Below are 22,470 nucleotides of genomic sequence, written 5' to 3'. Positions count from 1 at the left end.
ATTCCAGGAAACATCAGGCACACTTAGGAACTGTAACAAATTTGACAAATGAAGGGATGAAGGCCCTGTGGTTGCACAAGCTTTAGCTGGCAATGAGTGCAATAGTGCAGGGGTCGATACTGGGGTCTGTACCACTGAACTTTGTCGTCAACACCCTAAATGATGACAGAGTGTATCCTCAGATTTGCAGATGACATTGGATCTGGGGCACTGAGTTACACACTGGATGGCAGAACTCTAACCCAAAATGGACCCTGAGAAACATGAGGGCCAGGCAAGTGGAAATCTCATGAAGTTTGGAGTGGAGAAAAGCAAAGTTCTGCATCTGGGGTGGAATAACCTCTGCACATGGGTGCGCTGGGGAGCTGAAGAGGACTCAGAGGTCCTCTACAACTCAAACCAGTTCTCAGTGTTCAATACAAATATGTAGCCCATAAATTGGGCTACATCAGGAGGAGTGACCAGCAGCTGAAGGAAAGATCTTACTCCTTTTGCTCAGTGCTGAGGAGCCTCCACTTGCACCGTTGTGTTAGTTTGTGTTCGCAGGTCAAGGGGGACATAGGGACAGCAGGGAGGGCCCAGCAAATGGTTGCCAAAATGAATGGGTGCTGGGACACATGGCCATGAGGAGAGGCCAGGAGAGATAAGCTGGCACAGGTGAACAAGGGCCCTATAACCATGCAGAGGGAGCAATAAAACGATGAAAGGTCCAGGAGCTGTGGAGATGTCAGATAAACCCTAAGGAGCCACAGCCACAAATTGCAGCTAGGGACGTCCAGACTGGGCATTAGGAGAAAAAGCTTTCTTAGGAAAATGGTGCAGGTCTGGAACTGGTGCCTCGGGTGGCAGCAGCACCATCCCTGGAGGTGTCCAAGATCAGATGGGCAGAACCTTGGTCCATCCAGCCTAGTGCTGGCAATAGTTCTTTGAGGTGGAAACTGGATTAAATAACCTCCAGATGCCCCTTCCAACAAAAGTGTCTATGATTTTATGATTCTTACTGAGCAGCTGTGTAGTTTTTAACCAAACTGGATTTGAGTCATAGCCTTCTGAGGCCAAAGAATGTCCTTCTTTTGACTTAATGGGGACTTGGATACAGCACTAGGAACTGACACCAACTGTCTTAAATTATGTAATTTGTAGGCTGTAGCTGAGCTGACAACATACTAATTAATCTTATAACAGCAGAGATAAAAACCTCCTGCTTCGTTAATGTTTGGAAAATGAGAAAGCAGTATTTATTCTTCCTCAGTCTTTATTGCATTACCATGTGTATGATGCCTGCCTATAGAGCACAGAAAGGCTGCATAAGTCAAAATTAAATGGTGAGGACATTGCTGTGCCATTTCACATGCTCTGGCTGTAACTGTGGGTCATGCCTTGAAGAAAATGAGATTGTGTTGTACTTCTCTTACAAGATCAAAAGTAAATCCAGATCTTGGTTTAAACCAAGGATTCCCCACCTGGCTTAGGATGTGCCTGCTGTAACAAGCTCTTCTCCCCTTATCTGTGTGTATTCTGAGAGCTGCCATTTGAGGTACAGCTGGTGGCCTTTGAACTTTGAGACAGGAGTTGTTCTTTTTGCAGGATGAGCTTTTCACTGATACAGCCTCTGTATGTTATGTGATCATCCAAGGTAAACCACTTCTGAAAAGCCAAAGTTTTTTGTTTGTTTGTTTTTTAAGACAAAGTGAAACAGGACTGCTATTGTGTGCATGGTGTATGGTGGAGAGGAAATGACTGCGGCTTTCAAGTTTGTTGCAGGACAGTTTTGGTGGTATCAATTTTCCCCAACTTTATCCATCTAGTTCAGCTTAGTTGTCTTGACTTTGTCTAAATCTAATGAAGGAGGGAGAAGGTTACTCCAGAGGATGCTCCAGCCCACTGGTTAAGAATCCTCTCCTGTATGAATTGGCCAGAAAGAATTTAGCCTTGTCCTGGTTTCAGTTAGGACAGAGTTAATTTTCCTCCTAGTAGCTGGTAGGGTGCTATGTTTTGGCTTAGGATGAGAAAAGTGCTGATAACACGCTGATGTTTTAATTGTTGCAGAGCAGTGCTTACACCAAGCCAAGGATGTTTCAGCTTCTCACTCTGCCCTGCCAGCGGGCAGGCTGGGGGTGCAGCAAGAGCTGGGAGGGGACAGACCCAGGACAGCTGACCCCAACTGCCCAAAGGGGTATTCCATCCCATCTGGGGTCATGCTGAACAATATATAGGGGTGGCTAGCCGGGGTGGGGGGGTGGCTGCTCAGGGTTAGGCTGGGCATCGGTCAGCGGGTGGTGAGCAATTGCATTGTGCATCACTTGTTTGTACACATTAGTAGTAGTAGTACTATACCATCATTATTGTTATTATTATTATTGTTATTATTACTGTTATTATTATTTTCCTGTCTTAATAAACTATCTTAACTCACAGGCTTCACTTTCCCATTTCTCTCCCCCATCCCAGAGAGGGAGGGGGGAGGGTGAGTGAACGGCTGTGTGGTGTTTAGCTGCTGGCTGGGTTAAACCACAACAGAAGGAGTTAAGATCAGAAGTAAAATTTTTGGAGTGACAAATTTAACTCTGTGTTTTCTCTCTCTCTCTCTCTCTCTCTTTTTTTTTTTTTTCTTTTCTTTTCATTGTCTCTGATGGACTGGGAAGTTGAAAGGAATTGCAGAGAAAAACTTTATATCTAGAAATAAACACTGTTGATTCTATTCTCAGTAGAGTATTGCTGTCCCTAGACAATATCAGCATGTCAGGAAATGATATAACATATTTAAACTGACTGTCAAGGATAAAAGGTCTTCTCTCCTCAATTGGTCGAACCAGGAGTAATAGTGGAATACATAATGATCAAAGAGGGGAGATGGTTCATGACTTGTACCCTCTTTAGATAAGCTGGATAAAGTTCAGCGCTATGTCAGTGAGCTGTATGATCTAATCATAAACAGACTCTCTGAAATCTCTCTGTAATCTGCTCCTTCCTACTGGTTGTCGCTGCACATAATGAAATAAAATGCTTCATGATTAATACCCGTCATCCCTCATTCAATGGGAAGGGCAGATCTGTCTCCTGTTGCTGTCATCTTCCATTCTCCTCTCGTTTCCATTTCTATCGCCTTTGTGTGCTAGGGCTGAATTTCACAAAAAGGTCACAGAAAGATCTACCGTTATACTAGATGGATTGCCAGATACATAAGCAAGTCTTCCTCTCTTTTGTTTTTAGTATTTCACTACATGTTTTTCAGACAAGCAGCAGGCAGAGCAGATAGATAGGTAGATGAAAAATTGCGAGGTGGCACTAAGACACTTTGCCAGGAGAATTTTGGTATTCTCAGCTAAAACCTCACAAGCTGCATAAAATACCACTGGTAAAATTAAAAGAGAGAGAGGGAGAAGATAAAGAGAAGGGTGGAGATCAGGAGGTGATATGTGAACTGGTGTGGCAGAATACCCTTAGAGGGTCAACGTTTCAGACAAGTTCTCAGCAAGATAATGTGCAACATGTCCCAGGCTGGCATGAGGCAATTGTGTACATGGCTGTAGCTTTCACTCATCAACCTGACAGAAGTTCTCATGCAAAGAGACAGTGATCCCAGGAAAAGACACAGAAATCCCATTTCTTGGCTCTTGAAGCTTTTCAGTTTTTACTTCTTCTATATGCATTTAGGGATGCTTTTTCATGGCTAGGGATAAACGGTTTCAAAACACTTACAAAGGGAGGGTGAATTACTGCTGTCCTCTTCGGACAAAGCTGATGGTGCCAGCCAAAAATCCAGAGCCCAGAAACTTTGCCATTAGCCTGTTCATCCACCCTGTGTGGTCATTGGACCTGATCAAAAAGGAAAAGTGGGCTCCTGACTATTGCAGCACGGTCTGGCAATTCCTGTGATTAAGGTTTCTTCAGAGGAAGCAGTCCTAGTCAAATCTAGACTTTGTGTCTAAACATTTCACTGCTCAGATGAGAACAAGTCCCGTAGAGTAACATTGCTAAGATGAACATACAGCCAAAGTGACTCTTCCAGCATAGTAGGGTTAGATCATGCTTTTCTTAACATAGCTTCTAATTAATCAGGAGATGTTTTTCATTGTTAAAAATTGAGCTTCGTACTAGAAAAGTCATAAAATATCCACCATGGACATACCTCCAATATCACTGGTTTTAACCTGAATAGTGTACGTTGTGTCCTCCATCATCTGCTCGTCATTTATCATGGCTGGCATCTCACACACAAGGCTTCCCGTGGCATTTTTCACCTTTGACAGCCATTCACCATAAGTAAATGTGGCCACTTCTTGATTAGTCAGGTTCCTCATGACTATCTGAGAAGAGCCAAAATAAAGGAAAAAACACTACAGTTACAGTTTGAAGGAGAGCAAAGATTAAATTTATAAAGTGCACAGTGTGGTATAACATGGATAGAGCTTGGTCATAGTTTGAAAGCCTGTACTGAGTTCTTCCAGGATAAACTCAACTCTCTCTCATGGACAACATTTTCTGTGGTGACTTGTCCCAAGAAACAGTCTTCATAGATGATTCTGTAATGTTGGACCTTTCCATGTATGGCCTAAAGCATAGGAAGAAATTTGGTCTTCTGACATAAATTATGAGCAGAGCTCATCTCTATGAGAGTCAGACCTTTCCTGGATGTCTGTACGTTACTAACTCCAAAGAAGAAAGAACAGAGAGTTTTTAAAAACCTCATTAAGCTCTCCCTGAAATTCATAGTACCTTTCTTTCACCTGTCTCTTCTGTGCAAACACACAACAATCACTGTAGAGATATGCAAACCAACTCCAAACAAGTTAAGGAAATGCATAAGGAAAAATTAGGCCAGGAGAACTTAATGCTTTCACACACTTTTCCCTCTGGGAAAAGGTGACAGAACAAACAACATGCAACAGATATTAGTCATACTGCCTCATGTGTCCCTGGCAGGAGCTCAGATGCTGTGGTGATAAGAACAGAATAAGGACTTATTTAGAACACGGAAGACAGCTACTCCAGCACATAGCAAGTAAAATACCCGCCTTTCCATGTCTTGGTCAAACTGGGCTTCTGCAGAGCATCAGTCGACTGGAAAAAAGGCATTGCCCTTGCCTACAGCAAAAATCTGGCAGTAACTTGTTGATAAATGGGGGTTGCTGGAGCAAAGGGAAGAGACAGGGATGGAAAGTATTATGTTACCATCTGACAGAAACAGAGACCATACCTAAGTGAAGCAGTGCATCAAGAAACAATATCTTGCAATGCACATCTCTGCAAAGGCCATGGAAAGACCTATCAGTGAAGTGTGACATGATATTAGGAAGAGAAAAATCATGGAATTGGGGAGAGTTAAGTTAAAAGGGCGTCTAGACCCACCTGCTACTCCAAGCAGGGCTAACTGCAAAGCCATGTCCAACGGAGTTTTGAAAATCTTCAAGATCAGAGGTTCCCCAGCCCTCTGGATCCCATCCCAAGGCTCCACAAGTCTCATCGTGAAGACTTTTCTCCTTATATCTGACTAGGATTTTCCTTGCTTCAATTTGCGTCCCTTGCCTCATGCCCTTTCACTGCCCTCCTCTGAGAAGGGACTCTGTGCCTTCCTTTCAAGCAGCAGAAGTCTGCAATTGTGTTCTCCCTTAGCCTTTTCTCCTCAAGGCTTAAAAGCCCGATCTAACTTAGCCTCTCCTAGCATGTCATAGGCATCCACCCTTGACTATCTTTGTGACCTGCTACATTCTCATATCTCAGCCTAAGAAACTTAAAAATCCTGAGAGAAAATATGCTTAAATTCTGTCCTCAAACTGCATCTGTCCCAGTGTATGGCGTTCTGCTGACCGCAAGTAAGCTTTGCTAGAGCCTTCAGCAATTCCAAAGAAGAATATTGTTCCAGGTTATAAAAAACATTTTTAAAGAGAGCAGAAGCTGCTCTGAAGCTGAACAAGTGCTATGTGTGTATTGAACAATTCTGTGGGTAGGACACTCATCTGGGGTTTTCTCTCTGCCTAATGCTAACCAGGGACCCATCACACAGCACCTTCACCCCTACAGGACATTTTGCTTTGTTGAAGCTCCCCTGCTTTTCTAAATGGATGCTTTGACACTATTTGTGGTCAGAGAACTGTTCTCTGAGCCAAGAGAAGTTGACCCAAAACCCTGCTTTGACCCAGGTGTCTACCTGGTCTCACCACCTCAGGTCTCCTCCAGCCTGGCCGGGGCACCTCTGCTGGGGTACAGAGCAGAAGGAAGTCTCCTCTCTGACGGGTGCATGAACCACAGCTACATCCTCTTGGGAGTCCAACCTGGAAACTTCACTTTGGCTGAAATTTGCAAATTTGAACCATGAATAACCTTACATCAAATTAAAATGTCTTTTTTTTTTTTTTTTTTTTTTTTCATCCAGGTGTATAAACTCTTCACTGGAAAAAATTCAGCCAGCTCTACCTTTGCCCTGTTCAAAACCGATAGCGATCCTGTCAGTAGCAAAACTTCCTGGGCACAGCTTGCAGGGAAATGCCAGGGAAGCAGCAGGGGGTAGGAGCAGATCAGAGCTGCCAGCTGGAGCACCCTTGCAGCCCAGGAGGTCAGACCTCTCTCAAACAACCCGCCCAGTGCTCCAGATGCTGTCTAGGGGAAACCGTCTGGCTACTAAAATGCCCTAAATACTAAAAGGGGCATGCAGGGAACAGGAGGCCTATGGCAGCTGGCTGCTAAATCCCAGTGTGGCTATGTTGCTACCTGACCTAGCATGGGTGCCCAACCCGCACATCACTCCTGTGTTGCTGTCCAAGCTTGGGACAAGTAAATGGCCATTCAAGGCACCTCTCCGACCCTCAGATGTCTCCCTGCTGACTACAAGAGGTCTAAATAATTTGGCAGAAAAGACAAAAGCTGAATGTAGCTTTTCATTGACTAAAAGGGCACAAAAATGAATCCAGTCCTAGAAGGAGATGTGCTGCACATATGCAGGCTGATGCAGAATTGTGATTTGGATGATGAGGGTCATGCTTCCATATAAACTATTATTTTAGGATACCTAAAACTCACTGTGGACATCCTGCATGCTTTTAAGCTTAAGCGTTATCGCTAGTTATGCATGGATTTTAACCGGGCTGTAGAACACCTATAAAACATGAAAAGAAAGTGGGAGAGGTGTGTATGAATAAAATGCTGATAATTTGCTTTGTAGCTGAGCAAATATTGCAGCTGCCAGGAACTTTAAGCCAGTGACTTGAAATTAATAGTGTGTTGTATGCTGTAACGGGAAGGTTTGACATGTCCATTCATTTGATTTACCTCTCGCCAGGCTTCTCCAAGCTGCAATAAAAAATAAGCTCCCCAGGGGTTCACACCCTGCTAACACCAAAATAAGTAGGTCCTGGATTTCATCTTTAAAGACTCAACCACACTTTTTTATGGTCCTGCTGCATGTCATTAGTCTTCACTTAAAGACAGGGTCCTCTGACTGTAAAACAGAAAGACTTTGTGGCAAAGAACAACAATCAGCTTCAGCTATAATGAATTGTCTCAAATTCTCTTAATCTTCATATAAAGGAAGAAGAACAGAATAAAGACAAAGTCCCACATTCAGGATTATCGGTGACGTTTGAATGCAATGCAATTAGTGCTTCATTAAGACAGCTTCTTATCTGCCTGGCTTTGACAGCACAAAGTAACATTAAAATGCCAAGGGAACCAACTCTGCAGAATTCAAGTCTGACAGTTCCTGTTACTTCATTTGGAAAGCTCTCATCCCTTCTTATTCCTAGCTTTTCGACTCCCTGTCTAAGGCACTGGGCAGCAGGTGAAATCTTCATGTGGCCTGAGGAACTGGCTAGCCCAGGAGGAGCTTTCCAAAGCATTCATTTCAATGTCCCTGAATTAGAATCACCTATTCTCTGATTTTTTTTCAGAAACACCAAGCAGTGTAGTCGTAGCTTGATGTGGCAGAATATAAGATTCAGCAATAGGTCAGAGGGAAATATCCAAACTCCACGTCTCTCCCAGCAGTGGTGAAGTCAGGAACTTGTTCTGCTTTGGAGAGCTTTCAGCATGTTTCTGTGCATGCTCCAGCTCATCAAAGTGCAGCGTTTGGGCGGAGGGGTTTTCTGTTTGCAAAGTGTGGCACCACATCTACAAAATGTCATACAATGTACATAGATATAAGTAGCTGTAGCAATAATAGCAATAATCTAAAGCATTCACTCTGGCCAGGCACATCACTAATTTTGTCCCCTCTCATAGATTAAGTACCAGCATTTAAATCTTATTGACACTTTTGGTGCAGTTGGAGTCTTTGGCTCCAAGTTCATTGCATTACTGAGATTCTGAATGAAATTTCAATGTATTTTATATAGACAGAAAAAAAAAAAAAAAAAAAAAAAGAATATATGACGACTTCTCTGCTTGTAAATTGAATCTTTTGGCTGTGTACAGAATCATTGATAATTCATGCATTTTAATTGGTATTTATGCACTTCTATTTCTGGTAAACCAAAAGCAGTATAAATTATAGCCAGCAAATAGTGTACAAAAAGACCAAAGAGAATTAAAAAGATCATTTATTGTTATTTTAATAGAACAAGAAAACTGAGAATATCCTGTAGATAAATGGAGCAACAAATGGTTAATTACGGGGTTGATAGCTTAATCTAGCTTCTCATTTCACTGTGCTAGTTAGCACTAACTGTGAACCATCTGTCTGAGAGTTTAGCACTACCCCCACAAGTATTTCATTATGCAGTTTTAATATGCACTTTTGACAGAAATGGAAATGGGCTTAGATCAGTTTTCATGTCACACCAAGCTACATAAGTTTTCAAGGCTGGAATACAAATCAGGGAACACAAATCCTTCCTCCCCTCCTCCAGAGCGCTCCTGTCCCGACTCGCTGCCTGCGAATGCCAATGCTGTGTTTACCTTTGCAGGGAAGGTGGGAATGAAAACTAATAAATAAAGTTCTCTACTTATCACTGGAGCAAGGAGATGCTGTGTTTCTCTAAGAAAAACAAACTAGAGGTACGGTTTTCAAAAGTTTCTAAAATCTTTTTCCTCCAAGAGTTGCATGAGAGGTCCACCAGTTGCTTCTGTACAGCTGTCAGAGGGCTATAAACACATCAGCTGTCTCCAAATGAGAGTACGCTTTGCCTACACCTTTGGGAAAGCCTCACTTTGTGTGGGTTCCAGCAGGTTGAGGTGTTGGAAGAGCTGGACAGAGCTGGTGAGAGGAACATGGGATATGCTACCTGCCCCTAGAGGTGCTGGCCCTTGCCTTTGAGCTATTGCTAATACATGACTGTAAGATCTGGAATGTCCCCTGGGTGAATTAGCTTTATATGATTTCACTTTATATCAATACAATTTATAAAACTCAGGGGGAGGTACAAGGGAGCAGGCAAAGGGAACTTGACCAAGACGACAGAATCAAATCAGAGAACAGATTGAGTTACTCCACAGCCGCAGGGAGATAAAATGTGTGTCTGTGACATCTATTTGGAAGACATATGCTGAAGGCCTACTGCTTTGGAAAGATGCACAAGAGTCACTATGAAAAAAGTTAGAAGTGGTAATGTTCAAAAAGCAAAGCTTTGTAGACCATGGTAGGTGAATTCATCACTGCACTAGAAACTAGAGGCCACCAAGGACCAATATTTAGAAACTTATTATTTATGGGAAAATTAAAGACAGTTTCAGAGTAGCCAAAAGGATAAAGGAGCCAATTAAAAAAAAAAAAAAAAAAAAGGTAAAAAAAAAAAAGTGTGCTATTCTTTCTGGCCATGGGTTAAGTCATTGGGTTTTTACCTATTCTTATCAAAAAGTTAAGCTACAGCAGTCCAGCAGGATACCTGCTCCATAAATAGCACACTAAATAAACATGGCAGAGATGCCTTCCTTCCTTAATGACTTCTGATTGTGTGGAATTGGCACGTTACTCTGTCTCTATCTTAGAAATACAATGATAGGCCCATAACAAGGAAACTACATTTTACTACCCAAACATAAGTGCTGTTTACATGGAGTTGGTGGTTGGGTAGAGAAGATAAAGGCAAGCACAGAGCTTTTTTGCAAGATAGGGCACTAGGGAAAAATACAATCAGCAGAAGCAGTCGGAGACATTTTGCATGCTGTATTCAAAACTCAGAAAGAAAATGACAATTTGCTTTTACGAACTGGAAAAGAAAGAAATCAGCCTGCATGTTAGATGAACAGAAAGGGAGAGATAAATTTGCCTGAAAGGATGGATTATCTGGACATTTACCACCCATCCCAGACTGCCTGGCAGAGGGGTAACCACTCTCCCATGGGGTCAGAGCAGGGCAGGGGACTGCAGAGCTGGGGATAAAACACCAGGACCAGAAAAGAGTGCAGGTGCCTGGTGGCAAGCCAAGGCTCTTTTGCAGGGAGGCAGAGTCTACCAGCAAAGCCTGCTGAACAGCTGTACAGCACTGCTTTGCCCTTGCTCCCCCTTTTTTGGACTGAACTCCTGCAGGAACAAAACATGAGCAAATTAATAGAAAAAGGCAAGAAATGAATAAAAGCAAGCCTTTTGCTGTCTTTCTCCTGTTTCTCAAGTCCAGAGAGACTTCAACACAAGAGGTACACGAGGAGATGAGGTGTGAGGCACATTACCCTTTCCAGGAACCAGTGTGGGCGCGTCCCCTTCCCATCCGTCCGGATCCTCATCTTCCTCAGGGGTGCGATGTCAGCGATCTCCATAATGAAGCTGTCCTCTTGGCCTCGCTCAAATCTGGAGGGAGTGAAAGACCGAGGAGCATTCATGCTGCCTCACTACACCACGGTCCCCTGCTCACGCTGCAGCTTACACCTTGCCAGCAGCCTCACATTAAAAGTTTATGAGTGCACTTTACGGGACTCGAGCCCTTCTGCCCTGCAATCTCCAGCTACTGTGTTTTTGGCAAGACACCTCAGCCCGGATTTGACAGGGATTCCTCCTCCCCTGGAAAATCAAGCCCATACGAGGTACCTGGAGCCTTTCCAGGCAGCCTGCAACGTGCCTTACCGTTCTGATTGTAACCAGAGCAGCAGGCAGGGACTCACAGCCAGGTTCCTGCACATCGCCTTTCTCTTGGCATCTGCCCACGTGCCTGCCCTTGGCCCATCCCTACAAGAAGGCGAAGCAGTTGTGCTTAATCTTCTTTCACTAAGATACATCACATAACTCTGCATTTGCCGTGGTGATAGACAGTTACTGCAGCTCAACTATATACAGCAACCTTGTGACTCAGAGCCCAAAGCCTACATTTAGTAAGTTCAGGCAAATGGTGTTAGAGAGGGGCCCAAACCATCCCACATCCTCTTCCTGAATTTGGGGAATTAGGATTTGCAAACAAGCTTTGTCTTTGGTGAGAACCAAGATGGGTTTGTGCAATGTTGCTTCAAACATCTTACCCTGTGCATGGCTGCTGCGTACAGACACAAGGAGGTGTGGGAACTGCTTGTCCACAACAATCAGCAGAAAGAAGGGAAAGGGAAAAAACATCTAACATATGCTTCTTGAAGAAGATATTACACTGGCCAGGACTGCAGGTACCTTACCTCTCTCTTAATGTTAATGATGACAAGAAGAAACCCTTGTAGCCCTTGCTCCTCTGCCTGTGCTGCCTGAGGCTCAACATTACTCTGTTCAGAGCAAATGTGCCTGACAGTTTGCCCACAGGTACTCTGGCAGACCTGCTGCAGCCTCAGAGATGGGAATCCAGCCCTAGCAGGGCAGAAGGGCAGCCAAGTGCATGGGTCTGCCAAGTACCAGCGTGGCACTCTGCTGCTGAGGTTCCTCCTTTGCACAAACTTCTCCAGGTCAGTGATTTACAAGGTGGGACCTGGGTCTTCTGAGAGGCTTGGAGAGAGCTCTGCAATCTGTGGGCACTGCCATTCTACAGATAATCCATAATGATGCTGTCTCATTCCTGGCAATGTACTCAGCTTCCTACAGCTGTGCAGTGCCAGGGATGTGAAGAAAAAAAATGTTTCTTTACCATCCCCTGCTCAGATTACACCCTGCAGCATGAATGTGATTATCCTCACACCATTATCTGAGCCGGCATGGCTGCAGATGTTAGCAACAAGGATTGGCTTGAGCTTCTCAGTTTTCATCCAGGCATTGCTTTCCCTCCTCTTCCGGAGGCTGTTGGATGGGGCCTTTTGGTCCCAGTCCATTCCTAGTTATTAAGGGTTATGTCTGCTCTTTGAAAAACTCCCCTCTCCATTTTTTGTCTCTTTGTGGTACTGGATACCAAGACAGCCTTTCACCATGAGAAAGAGAATGTGCTTTTGTGTCCAGGTTGGATTAATTCCCATTTCCATGTCAGAAAAAGGTGTGACCCTTCCAACTTGAATTACCCCATGATCCTGTGATCAGTTTTCATTACCATCACTGTTTCCTACAAAGCTTCATTGAGACCTCTCACTCCACTCCTTTCCACGCTGAACAACTCTAAGCTAAACAATCTGTCAGCAAAACAAACCATCATTTATCTTCAGTGAATGCCCTGTTTACAGCTTGTGAGGCTGATGCTCACCTGTTACATCCAAGAAGTCATTATATGAGACGGTAACAATTGCTAAAGCGACAAACTGTGTGACCCAGGAGCACATTTCTATCCTAAATTTATATGAACATGACCAGGAAAAAAATTGAGAAGGGACAAAGTGACGATATGAGCTGTCTGGCACCTTGCCTTTTCCAGAACAGTGAGGCATTTATCTGAGGGATTTCATTTAGCTTTCCTGCCATGTCTATGCTTATAAATATTTCTGTTGCCCAGAGGCCTTGGCAATAGCAGTAATGTAGCTAAAATTGCCTTAAATCTGTGACAGGTTAGACAGACAGTTCTTCACAATGCCCCAAGCTGCTGTGAGTGAGTTGGACCCTGGACAGCCCTGGTGAAGAGGCAGAGCCTTCTCGGCAGCTCTTGCCCAGCCCTCACACAAAGGCTGGTGAGATTTCCATGTGGAACAGGAGCCAGGGAAGCCTCTGTAGTTACCAGCTGGAGGAAGACACGTGGGAGTGGTGTGGAAATCAGTAATACATGTATTTGGGCACACACATGTCCTCTGCAGAGGATAGTGAAGAGATGATGAAGCTCCATACTCTTGGTGTCCAAGGTGTGGTAAAGAGACCCTTTAGCTAGTGGAGATGTGCCAGTTCAGCCCCAAAGATATTAATATATCACTAACTGTTTTTTACATGTCCTTATTCTTTATATGACCCCAACGGATTTCCATCATCTTTTGCAGATCTTCTGGCAGAAGACAGCCCAGGCAACTAACACCCCACAGACTGTGTGCAATCCTTTACTGCGTCTTCATATTCTTATAGTAGAGTTTATCCATCCCACACAGATAAACAAGTGGGAATTTTTTGATAGGCCACACAGTTACGCATATTGCTCACCTGGCCACAGAGAGCAAAGCTGAGATGCCTCTTTTGAGGGCTTGAAGCTGCCTCAGTCCCTTTGGATATTTTTGGTGATGCACAGTGATACGACCCCTGCTTTGCTTTTAAATATGGGCACTCACAATCAATTTTCCCACTGACCAGAACTGAATGCTGGCCTTAAAACACTGGCAAACAGCCCAGTGTGGGGTTGCCTGGGGTCCTGAAAACGGGATGACCCCAGTACTGGGACATGCTGGTGGCCCAGGTGCATTGCCCACACGTGGGATGCCTGCAGTGGGGAGCGGAGCCCAGAGCTCTGGCTGCCTGCGTGACTCAGCCTCCCTTCTCATGGAGATTTTCATCAGCAGCACCCTGGCTACATTTCCCTCAGAGCAAACAAGACCACACGAAGGATTCGAGCCTAGCTGAACGTGCTTGCCCAGACACCCACTCTGCTGTGACAGCAGCGAGTGAAACATCCCCTCAGCAAACAGCTCGACGCAGGGAGCCTTGTCTTCAGCTACCCAGCCCACACGTGGTGCCCAAAGCTGCAGCGGAGGAGCTGCATTGCCTGGAGCTGCGAGGAGAGCCCAGCATCACCTCCGCAAGCTGAGCTGGAATCGCGTGGCACAGTGCTCAATCTCTCCTGACACTCTGCAGGTGCTTTGCTGAGAACATCAAAATCAGAGGTCGTCAGCTAATTAAATTAAAGCGTGACGAAAGCCTGCCTCTGAAAGATGCCTAGTGCCATGCTCATTCTTCAGCACGCCAGAGCTTTCTGTACTGAGGGAGGTGTTAGGAACAGGAAAGCTTCAGGAAATGAATTGGTAGCATGTGGGTTTTTTTGGCTTGCAGAAGTGCTGGCGTCAAACTAGGGTTACAGCATTTGTTAGCTCTTTCTGCTGCAGAAAACAGGAGATTTCACCTTTTTAGCAAAATCAGAGCATGCCGTGCAGCACTCCATGTGGTTCACACCCTGTTTGCCTCTCTCTGCACAGTACAACCACATCTGTCCAGAGAGATTTTGTCGCGTGTCCCTTTTGTGCCAGCTGCAGGCAAGCCAGCCCCAGTTCCCAAACTGGGCATCTGATGTAGCATGGCACAGAGCCCAAACTAAGAAGCCTCACTTCTCAGCAGGGCCTGGAGCTTACTATCTCAGCTCTGGCTCCCCTCACACAGCTTCAGGTCCCAGGCTGGCTCACATCTGCCCAGTGCAGCAGACGGGAGGAGCAGGCAGAGCAGAGTCAGCACCTTCCCAAGGCACGTGTGTGAGTGTTGGTTTGTCTACCTTTCATTATACAGTTACATTCCGATCACAGCCACTAAATTATGTTGAAATTAAATCACTTGTTTTCCACAGAAGATGCATTCTGCAGAAATTGTACCTGTGGTTTCCATGCAATGTCCAGAGCTCCTCTTGGAGTTGAAGGGGGTCTCACCATTCATTCAAAAAACGTTCATGTTTTTGTTAGCAATGTTTATCTCTTAAAGCTACTGAGGGACAGGTTAAACAAAATCCTTATAGATGACACCAGATTATTCCCCTGGCAATACAGTGCACTCCTTTCCTCCACTCTGCTAAACACATTACAATAGCACTTAAAAAGAGCCCAGTTCAAAAGCAATAAAATCAATGAGTTGCAGTGGGAGCATGATCAAGCCCCAGAAGGCTCTTGCCCTGAAACCAGAATCTGTCATCACTCCACTTCTAAGCAACAAAAATGACAGCTACTGTACCTGTCTCCATTTTTTTCCAGCTGTATCTCCTCGGTGTTCCCATTGGATCCAAAGACAGTCATGAAAATACTGGCATCCGTACCACCGCTTTCAATGTCTCCAGTCACAACCGTGACTTCATAGAGGATCTGGGGAGGATTTGAAATGATCAGATCTCATGCAAACAGCTGTCCTTAACCCACACAAAAGCCTGGGCAAAAGGCTAGACAGGCTCTGAGGGAGACCTGCTTCTTTGTAGGAAATAGTCACAACATGGATTCTTGGGTTTTCTCCATACTAATGCTTTCTGAGGCAAAGTGAGAGAATGAAACTTGCTATGGGACCATCACCTTTGCATAATTTAGGACTTTTGGGGCAGATTTTCTCAGCCTACACACACTCCAAGAGAAAGGGACATTCATTAGGATGAGAAAATGCTTGTGGCATGATGAGGACTTGATAAACATTCAATGGGAATTGAGTGTGTGGGTCTCCAGCACTCGGCTACAGGCTTCTCCTCCCACCCCTTCAGACCTTTGCCCAGCATTATTGAAAAATGCTCATTATTGAAAAAAAAAAGCTCCTAAAACCACATTTATTTCTTTCCGTTGGCTGCAAAAGTGCTTCCCCCAAGTTCTTGGTGTCCACCTGAGTAACATTTAATCCAACACCATTAACAGGTTAAACACTTTTTATGGCAGAAAAATCCAGCTACCCTATCTCCCAATGGGATGTGCAGCACTGCATCTGGGAACACATCAGATTTCCCAGATCTCACACTTGAAAGGTATGCCAATTTGTAAAAAGCTGCTTGGCATCATTTTCACCTTATTAGCCTAACTTTGTTCTTTCCTCCTGACATGTGAATAATAAGATTCAGAATAAAATATTTCAAAAGTGTGCAAATCCCAGTGACTGTCAGTGGCATTAAGACTTCTGGGCCACTTAGAGGCTTTCGAGCCTGTGCCTATGGTAACAAGACCTCCAGACTTAAGAGGTGGACGAACATAAAAAATTAGCCCCAACAAAACTTTTCAAACAGTAAGCTGTTATGCAGATTTTATTGACCCGAATTGTAGCTGCCAGATAAATCAGCAGTGCAAAGGAATAATGCCATGGTAAAATTATTTTTCATGTTTGTTCAGACCTGAGCAACTTGTCCATCACATATTCATCCACACTTTTAAAATCGTAGTAGGGCAATATATTTGCTATAGGTAGGAGAAGAAAAACTCTAAACTATTTTAAATGTAGATTAAAGATTTTTAAGGACTGCAATGGATATTATTTTCTTCACATTTGGAAAGCCAGATAACTCAATTTAAAAGTACAAGAGTGAATATCAAGGCAAGAAGAAAATTAAATTGAAATGGGTGCATATGACTGTGTAGGGTCAAGCAAGAGCAAAGCAAACAAACAAACAACAAAAAAGCATGAACTTGTATTTGTCTTCTTTGAACTCTATTTAAAAAAAAACAACAACAACAACAAAAAAAACCTAACTCACTTTCTAACTACACTTATTTATGAGGGAACAGTTCCAAGTTCCCTCAACTAGGAGACTGATCAGAAAGTCAAATGTGTACTTCTGATTTCACGATTCAAACATCTCCCTGATTTCCTACAAACCCTTCAATGAGTTTCTGGCTCAACATCACAGAAAAAATGTTAGTTAGATGTGTCTATTTGAGGCATGCTTATGAAAATAAATATTCAGGACTGGGCTTTTAAAGGAAGACTGACTGTAAGTCCTCATTAACATCTATCTCAATCTAGAGGCAAGCCATCAGATCACTGATAGGGTTTTCAAACCTTATCCAGGAGGTTAAACAATCAATGCGAAGTTTTTAAGCTGTTAGATTTTAACCTTGGTATTCAGTCTGAAGGAGTTTATTTCCCCACTTACTGAAATCTGCGCTGAGTTGTTGAATCCTCCACAAATGCTAAAAATGTTAGCAAGCTTTTGTGCATGTGTGTAACAAAATATTTCAGGAGAATATATTTAGCTTGGGGATCAAGAGCAGCGTAAAGAAAAATTAATGTCCTTTGAAAGTGCAACCTCACTGCAAACAGAAACAAAACTATAGAGATTTAAAATTGCCATACAGGTATTAAACAGGGTATTATTGTCCCATTCATCTAGACTGGTATTTCTATTATAAATCTTACCTCCAAATTCAGCATAGCTCAGCTTTCCAATTTGTCCTTTGTTGAAATATGGCATAGCACACATTACATCAGATTTCTTATATTTGGATGGAAAGACAATATATTTTTCTACTATTTGTTCAACTTTAATGTGCTATTCATTTTAAAGATCAAATTTACGAATGTCTCCATGTTTCAAGAGCTTCCTATTATTATTATTTTCTAACTGAATTAAGGTTTCCCAATCCCAGATTAGAAAAACTGACGTGTAGCCACACTATGCAGAGATTAAAATATCTTCCTCTGTAAGTAAAAGACTGAAACCACAATCATCAACCAAAGGATGAGAACTGCTTGCACATGACCTATATCAGCACAGGGCTGTGCAACCACTACAGATGAGCCTAGAGCTTACCTTGAGACCGATGTTAACACAGTCTGCATCCAGGATGTTGAGGATTCGGGAGGTGAGACCATCGCCTTTGTCTCGGGCCAGCCAGCATTTACAGACAAAGTTGTACATGACACCCTTGGTGGGCACGACGATGGTGAGCTCTTCCACCAGCCAGCAGCTCTCAGGGGTAGCACCATCATGCCCCACCTGCAGAGTCACAGGGAAAACACCTGCTGGTTAAATGGAATTTCTTTGGAGGAGAGGCCCTGAATGCTGGTTTTAACCAGTGATGAGGGGTTAATGGCATTGACTACATACATTTTCATGTAAACCAATTCCACAGTGGAACAGAGCGAGCTGTGAAATAGTCTGTGCCACCCCTGCTCAGCAGGCAAGGCATCAATGTACAAGGTAGCCAATATGGGCAAGGGGGTGCAGGAAAACTGCTGCCACGCATGAGGAAAGGCAGGATGCTGTTATCCCCAAATGTAAGCAAAGGGATCATGAAATAGGCAGGCTGCCCTGACTCACATGAAAACATGTCCATCCTCTGACTACTTTACTTCAGCCCCTCTGACCACCAACCACTGTTGGCCAGTTCCTGGAGGCATCCGCTTCCATCTGTCCAACCCCTTCCACTGCTGTAGCAATGCTTAAAAGTGACTGTCCGAGGCTTCATAGACAAGATGAAAGATGCATCTAGGTGAACATGCACGTGTGTTATTCAAGCCCTTCTTCCCTCGCAAATCCACGTCAGCATAAGTTGAATGCACGTATCAGGCTGTTTCTCTGTTTCCTATTTCCCCTGCCAGACCTAGCTCAGTGTGAGATGGAGAACTCCGTGTAACAGCTGATGGGCAGACTTCTCCAAAGACCCACACAAGTCCCTGTAAAGGATGCAAGAAATCCATCTCCTATTCAGATTTACAAGGAAGATTATGTATCTTAGCTGCTGTAAGAGACTCTTTCAGTCATGCAGTCATTCCAGTGAAATCTCTGCACATGAGAGGTTGGATAAAAGACCTCCCTACAGATCATTATTTTCAGAGCAAGTGTTATTCATGCCATTACTTGGAAAATGAGGTTCTTAGCTTTCATTTTTAAAGAATTAGGATATTTAGGGTTGCTCAGGAAATAATTTTAAATAACAAGTTCATCTAGGGTGATATATCTGCTATATCTAGGGTAATATATCTGCCATATCCTTTTTTTGCCCCCAAACAAGTGATCTTTTTTATCTGTCTCAGCCATCACTGCTATTAGGAATATTATTACTATACTAATGTCTCTGCAGCTGCAGAAAATTAAAGTTAACCACTAGGGAAATTTCAAGTCTACAATGGATGCATTAATTCTCTGATTCCAGGGGTGTGAGGTGAATGGGAATATCAACACTTACTTTCCTATTCCCCCTCTGCCAGGGTGGCTGCCCTTCTCTACACTGAAAGTTCCTCTGATAGTTTGTTTTTTCTAGACCCATTGCAGGATGGTGTGGACAAAGTGGTGGACAAGGTTCATGGCAATGGCTCTGCAGTGAAGCAGGGATGGAAGAGCTGGAGGTAAAATCGTGATTAATCCATTAAAGTCTGTTCTCCTGAGTTGATTACAGCCACCTCCTAATGCATTGTTCCAACACATGGCCAGACACCAGATTTTCACAGCAACCTGTAACTCCAATGGTGTCAGTGGTGGGCCAGAAGAAAACGTCCTGCATTCTGGCTGCCTTGGGGAACCTGCACACAAGCAGATTTTCCACAGTCCCCAAGAATAATATTATAAAGTCACGGGGATTCATGAGCTCATTTCTGAATTTAATTTTAAGCCTGGTAAGAACAAATACCTGAATCCACCAATGTAGTTTGGACATGCATGCTGATATCAAGACAAGTTGTTTAGGCTGAGATATCTGAAGAAATTTGAATGCATTTCAGTGGCAGGTAAATCCTTGTTCTGTTTTGAAATTTTTTGTAACTCACACCCAGTGTGCTCTGGAGATTGCTGGGTTCTTCATCAAAAGTAAGGCACATTTTTTGTGCAGAGCAGCTGACACACACGTTGACCACAATAGGGGAAAAATGGGAGATAATCTGAAGGTGGACAGAAGGAAACAATGCCAAAGAAAAGAAAAAGAAGGGGGGTGGGCGGGAGGGTTTCTGTTAATTCTGAAAGGTTCTGAGAGTATTAGAAAGACCTGGTGGTCTTCCAGTATCAGGTCTCCCTATTCAGTGGACAACTGGACTTATACTTAATATACTTAATACGTCTATCTCCTTGGCTTTACTCTGTGCCTGTGACTGAGAAAGGCACTGAACCAGAACTGGTTTGGAAACACACAAAGCAGTGCAGGACTCTTTGAACACACCTGTGTCTCTCTGCAGCAGCTGCAGTCTAGGGACAAAGACACCTTTGTTCGATAAGAGAAAAAAATACTAAAACTGATTTTAAGAAGACAGCGTAAACTGCCTGTAACCAATAACTCATATTACTTATTTTCGTGTCAGCACGTCTATTAAAGTACACCAGTAGCAAATATTATATCTGTAGGTTTACAAGACAGGTACAAATGGGCCCCTTTCAACTTACTTCATGCTCCACTGTTTCTGCTTGCACTGTAGGATATTTGCCACAGGAGGATAATGCCAAACTAAAAATGACATCACACTGCAAATGTTACAATCCTGCTAAATCCCAGAGTCTACTGCCTGGATTATACAGAGCGCTCCTGGAACCTTAATCCCCATGCTATGCTGTTTTCACATGGTAACTCATATTCACAACCTCCTGCCTCCTTCCAGAAGCAGCCAAATGCCAAATCTGAGAACGAACTGTTCCTCACTTTTCCCAAGTAGATAACTAGCAATTTTCTGTAGTGGCCCTGAACACTGCAATTTTCTACAAGGAAAATATGGACTGGTTCCATGGCAACCAATGCAGACTGGCATGTGGATATCATCACTGGGGTGTGGATGGACAAGAAGAGACCTTCCAAGCATAGGGCACTGCAGGAAGGAAGGCATAAAACCGGGTGCAGATGGCTCCTTCAGCCATGAGCCTGGGGATTACAAAATAAAAAGGAAAAATGAGCAAGAGATGAGGCAACAGACTGGTGGGATCACTGAGGTTAACAGTGAAAGAGTGCAGAAGAACATCATCCATCTTGAAAGCTACATGTTAATTATTTTTTCTAACTCTGCATTTCATTTGCAACTTTTTCTCTTCTTTCCCATTTGTAATCCTTGCCAAATAATTTCTTTTTCCTTCCTTCCCTCTATTTCCAAGTGTCTGCTCTTATTTTCTCCTATTCTCCGTCCTTTCCTCACCCTAATCACTGTTCCTTTTGCAGCTTTCTTGCCCATTTCCTTCCCCAGCCACCTCTCCCTCCCTCTCTGACACTGAGGGGTTATATGGGCTTTTTTCTCCTGCTCTGTGCCAGGCTAACCAGGCTGGAAGAGATGCACATGCACACAGTCTGGAAGAGAAGGATTTATGCACTGGCTTCACTTTCAAGTTTGACCTAGAAATGGCTAGATAGAAAGTGCCTCTAATACCCATAATAACCATGCACTTGGAGTGCATTAAGGAAATATCAATGGCTTGATAATAAACTCAAATCTAGTATGGAGATTTCTCAAGTGTCAGAATCCATTGCATGAATGAAAATGAATGGGAGTGCTTCAGTCTATCGGCTGTTACAACTGCAAAGATTTTTTAATTAGTTAGGATTTCTCTATGTATTTCTTTCACTTGTCACTGTCTGAATACACAAGTATGCTCACCAATATATAGGTTTACTGTAACCCAGGGCATGGTGTAAAAATAAAATAAAATAAAAATGAGAAAATAAAATTAAAGAAAATAGGCTCACGAAGTCTTCAGATGCTCTTGTTTTCAGCACTTGGGGGCTGAAGCAGGCGTTCAGGAGATGGAACTGCCATATGAAACAAGAATGATGTACACAAACTGTCTGGAAGATTCATGTGAAGTTTAGGCTCAGTGATGGAGAGTCTATGCAAATTCTGTCTCCCTAAGCCATAGCAGAAAAAATGGCTCCTGTTCTGAAATCCATTTGTGCACGTTACTTATGAATGATGATTAATTTTCTTCTCTAAGCCTGGATCCTCCAAGCTGTGAAAACAATTTTCATGTTTAGCTAGAAAATTATACAAGATGTGTTCTTCACTGCAGGCAATTTATGAAACCCAACTGGAAGTACTATAAGAATCAGCTAGGAAAAAAGACTGACAGAAGACTGCATCCTGGGAACCTTCACTGCATCTGTCAATAACAGGGCTTGGCTAAGAAAAAACAGTGCCAGAGATAGGACAGAACTGCAACATGTTACAACTTCCTTATATTTCGGGATTATCTTCTGCCTCCCAAGGATGTCAGTTTTGCCAGACATAAAGAGTACTTCTTTCAGGTTTGGGTGCATATGAAATCTCATTAGCACATCCTCATTTACATTCATTTCAGACCCAAGTGTCTTTCTGTCACCAACTATGACAGGAACATGTAGTTTCCTTGGCTGTGCGTTTCATATGCCCCCCATGCTCACACTGCATTCACAAAGTACCTCCACTTTTTTGATCTCCCCAACGTCCAGGCCCCAAACAGAGAATTTCTCTACGGAGCCATCTGCAAACTCATCTTTTCCTTCTGGGAGATCCAGCCACAGCCTCTCTGTCTTCACTTTCTGGCCCATGATGATGATGTACACTCGGCTGTCGGTGCTGGAGTCGTACTCCGTGCCCGTCGTGACAGTGATGTGATATGGGATCACTGTAACAGACAGGTTTAATCATCAGAAAAGCACCACATATACACATGGATGCAAGACTTC

At 43.5% G+C, this 22,470-nt stretch overlaps 1 protein-coding gene across 1 annotated transcript in view; it reads right to left on the bottom strand.

Moving 5' to 3' along the window:
• LOXHD1 (lipoxygenase homology PLAT domains 1) overlaps positions 1-22,470 on the bottom strand; it is a gene marked incomplete at both ends in the record, with an annotated part of 141,081 nt that overhangs the window by 18,345 nt on the left and 100,266 nt on the right. The window contains 5 exons of the mRNA XM_084305109.1: positions 4,133-4,310; positions 10,603-10,720; positions 15,110-15,237; positions 17,652-17,837; positions 22,204-22,409. Of these exons, the coding sequence (XP_084161235.1) occupies positions 4,133-4,310; positions 10,603-10,720; positions 15,110-15,237; positions 17,652-17,837; positions 22,204-22,409 (816 nt within the window). The remainder of the gene's footprint in view (positions 1-4,132; positions 4,311-10,602; positions 10,721-15,109; positions 15,238-17,651; positions 17,838-22,203; positions 22,410-22,470) is intronic.

Source organism: Netta rufina (assembly GCF_964035555.1).
Source record: "Netta rufina genome assembly, chromosome: Z".
Lineage (NCBI taxonomy): Eukaryota > Metazoa > Chordata > Aves > Anseriformes > Anatidae > Netta > Netta rufina.
Note: the sequence above shows the minus strand (reverse complement) of the source record. Positions and strands in the feature narration are given on the sequence as shown.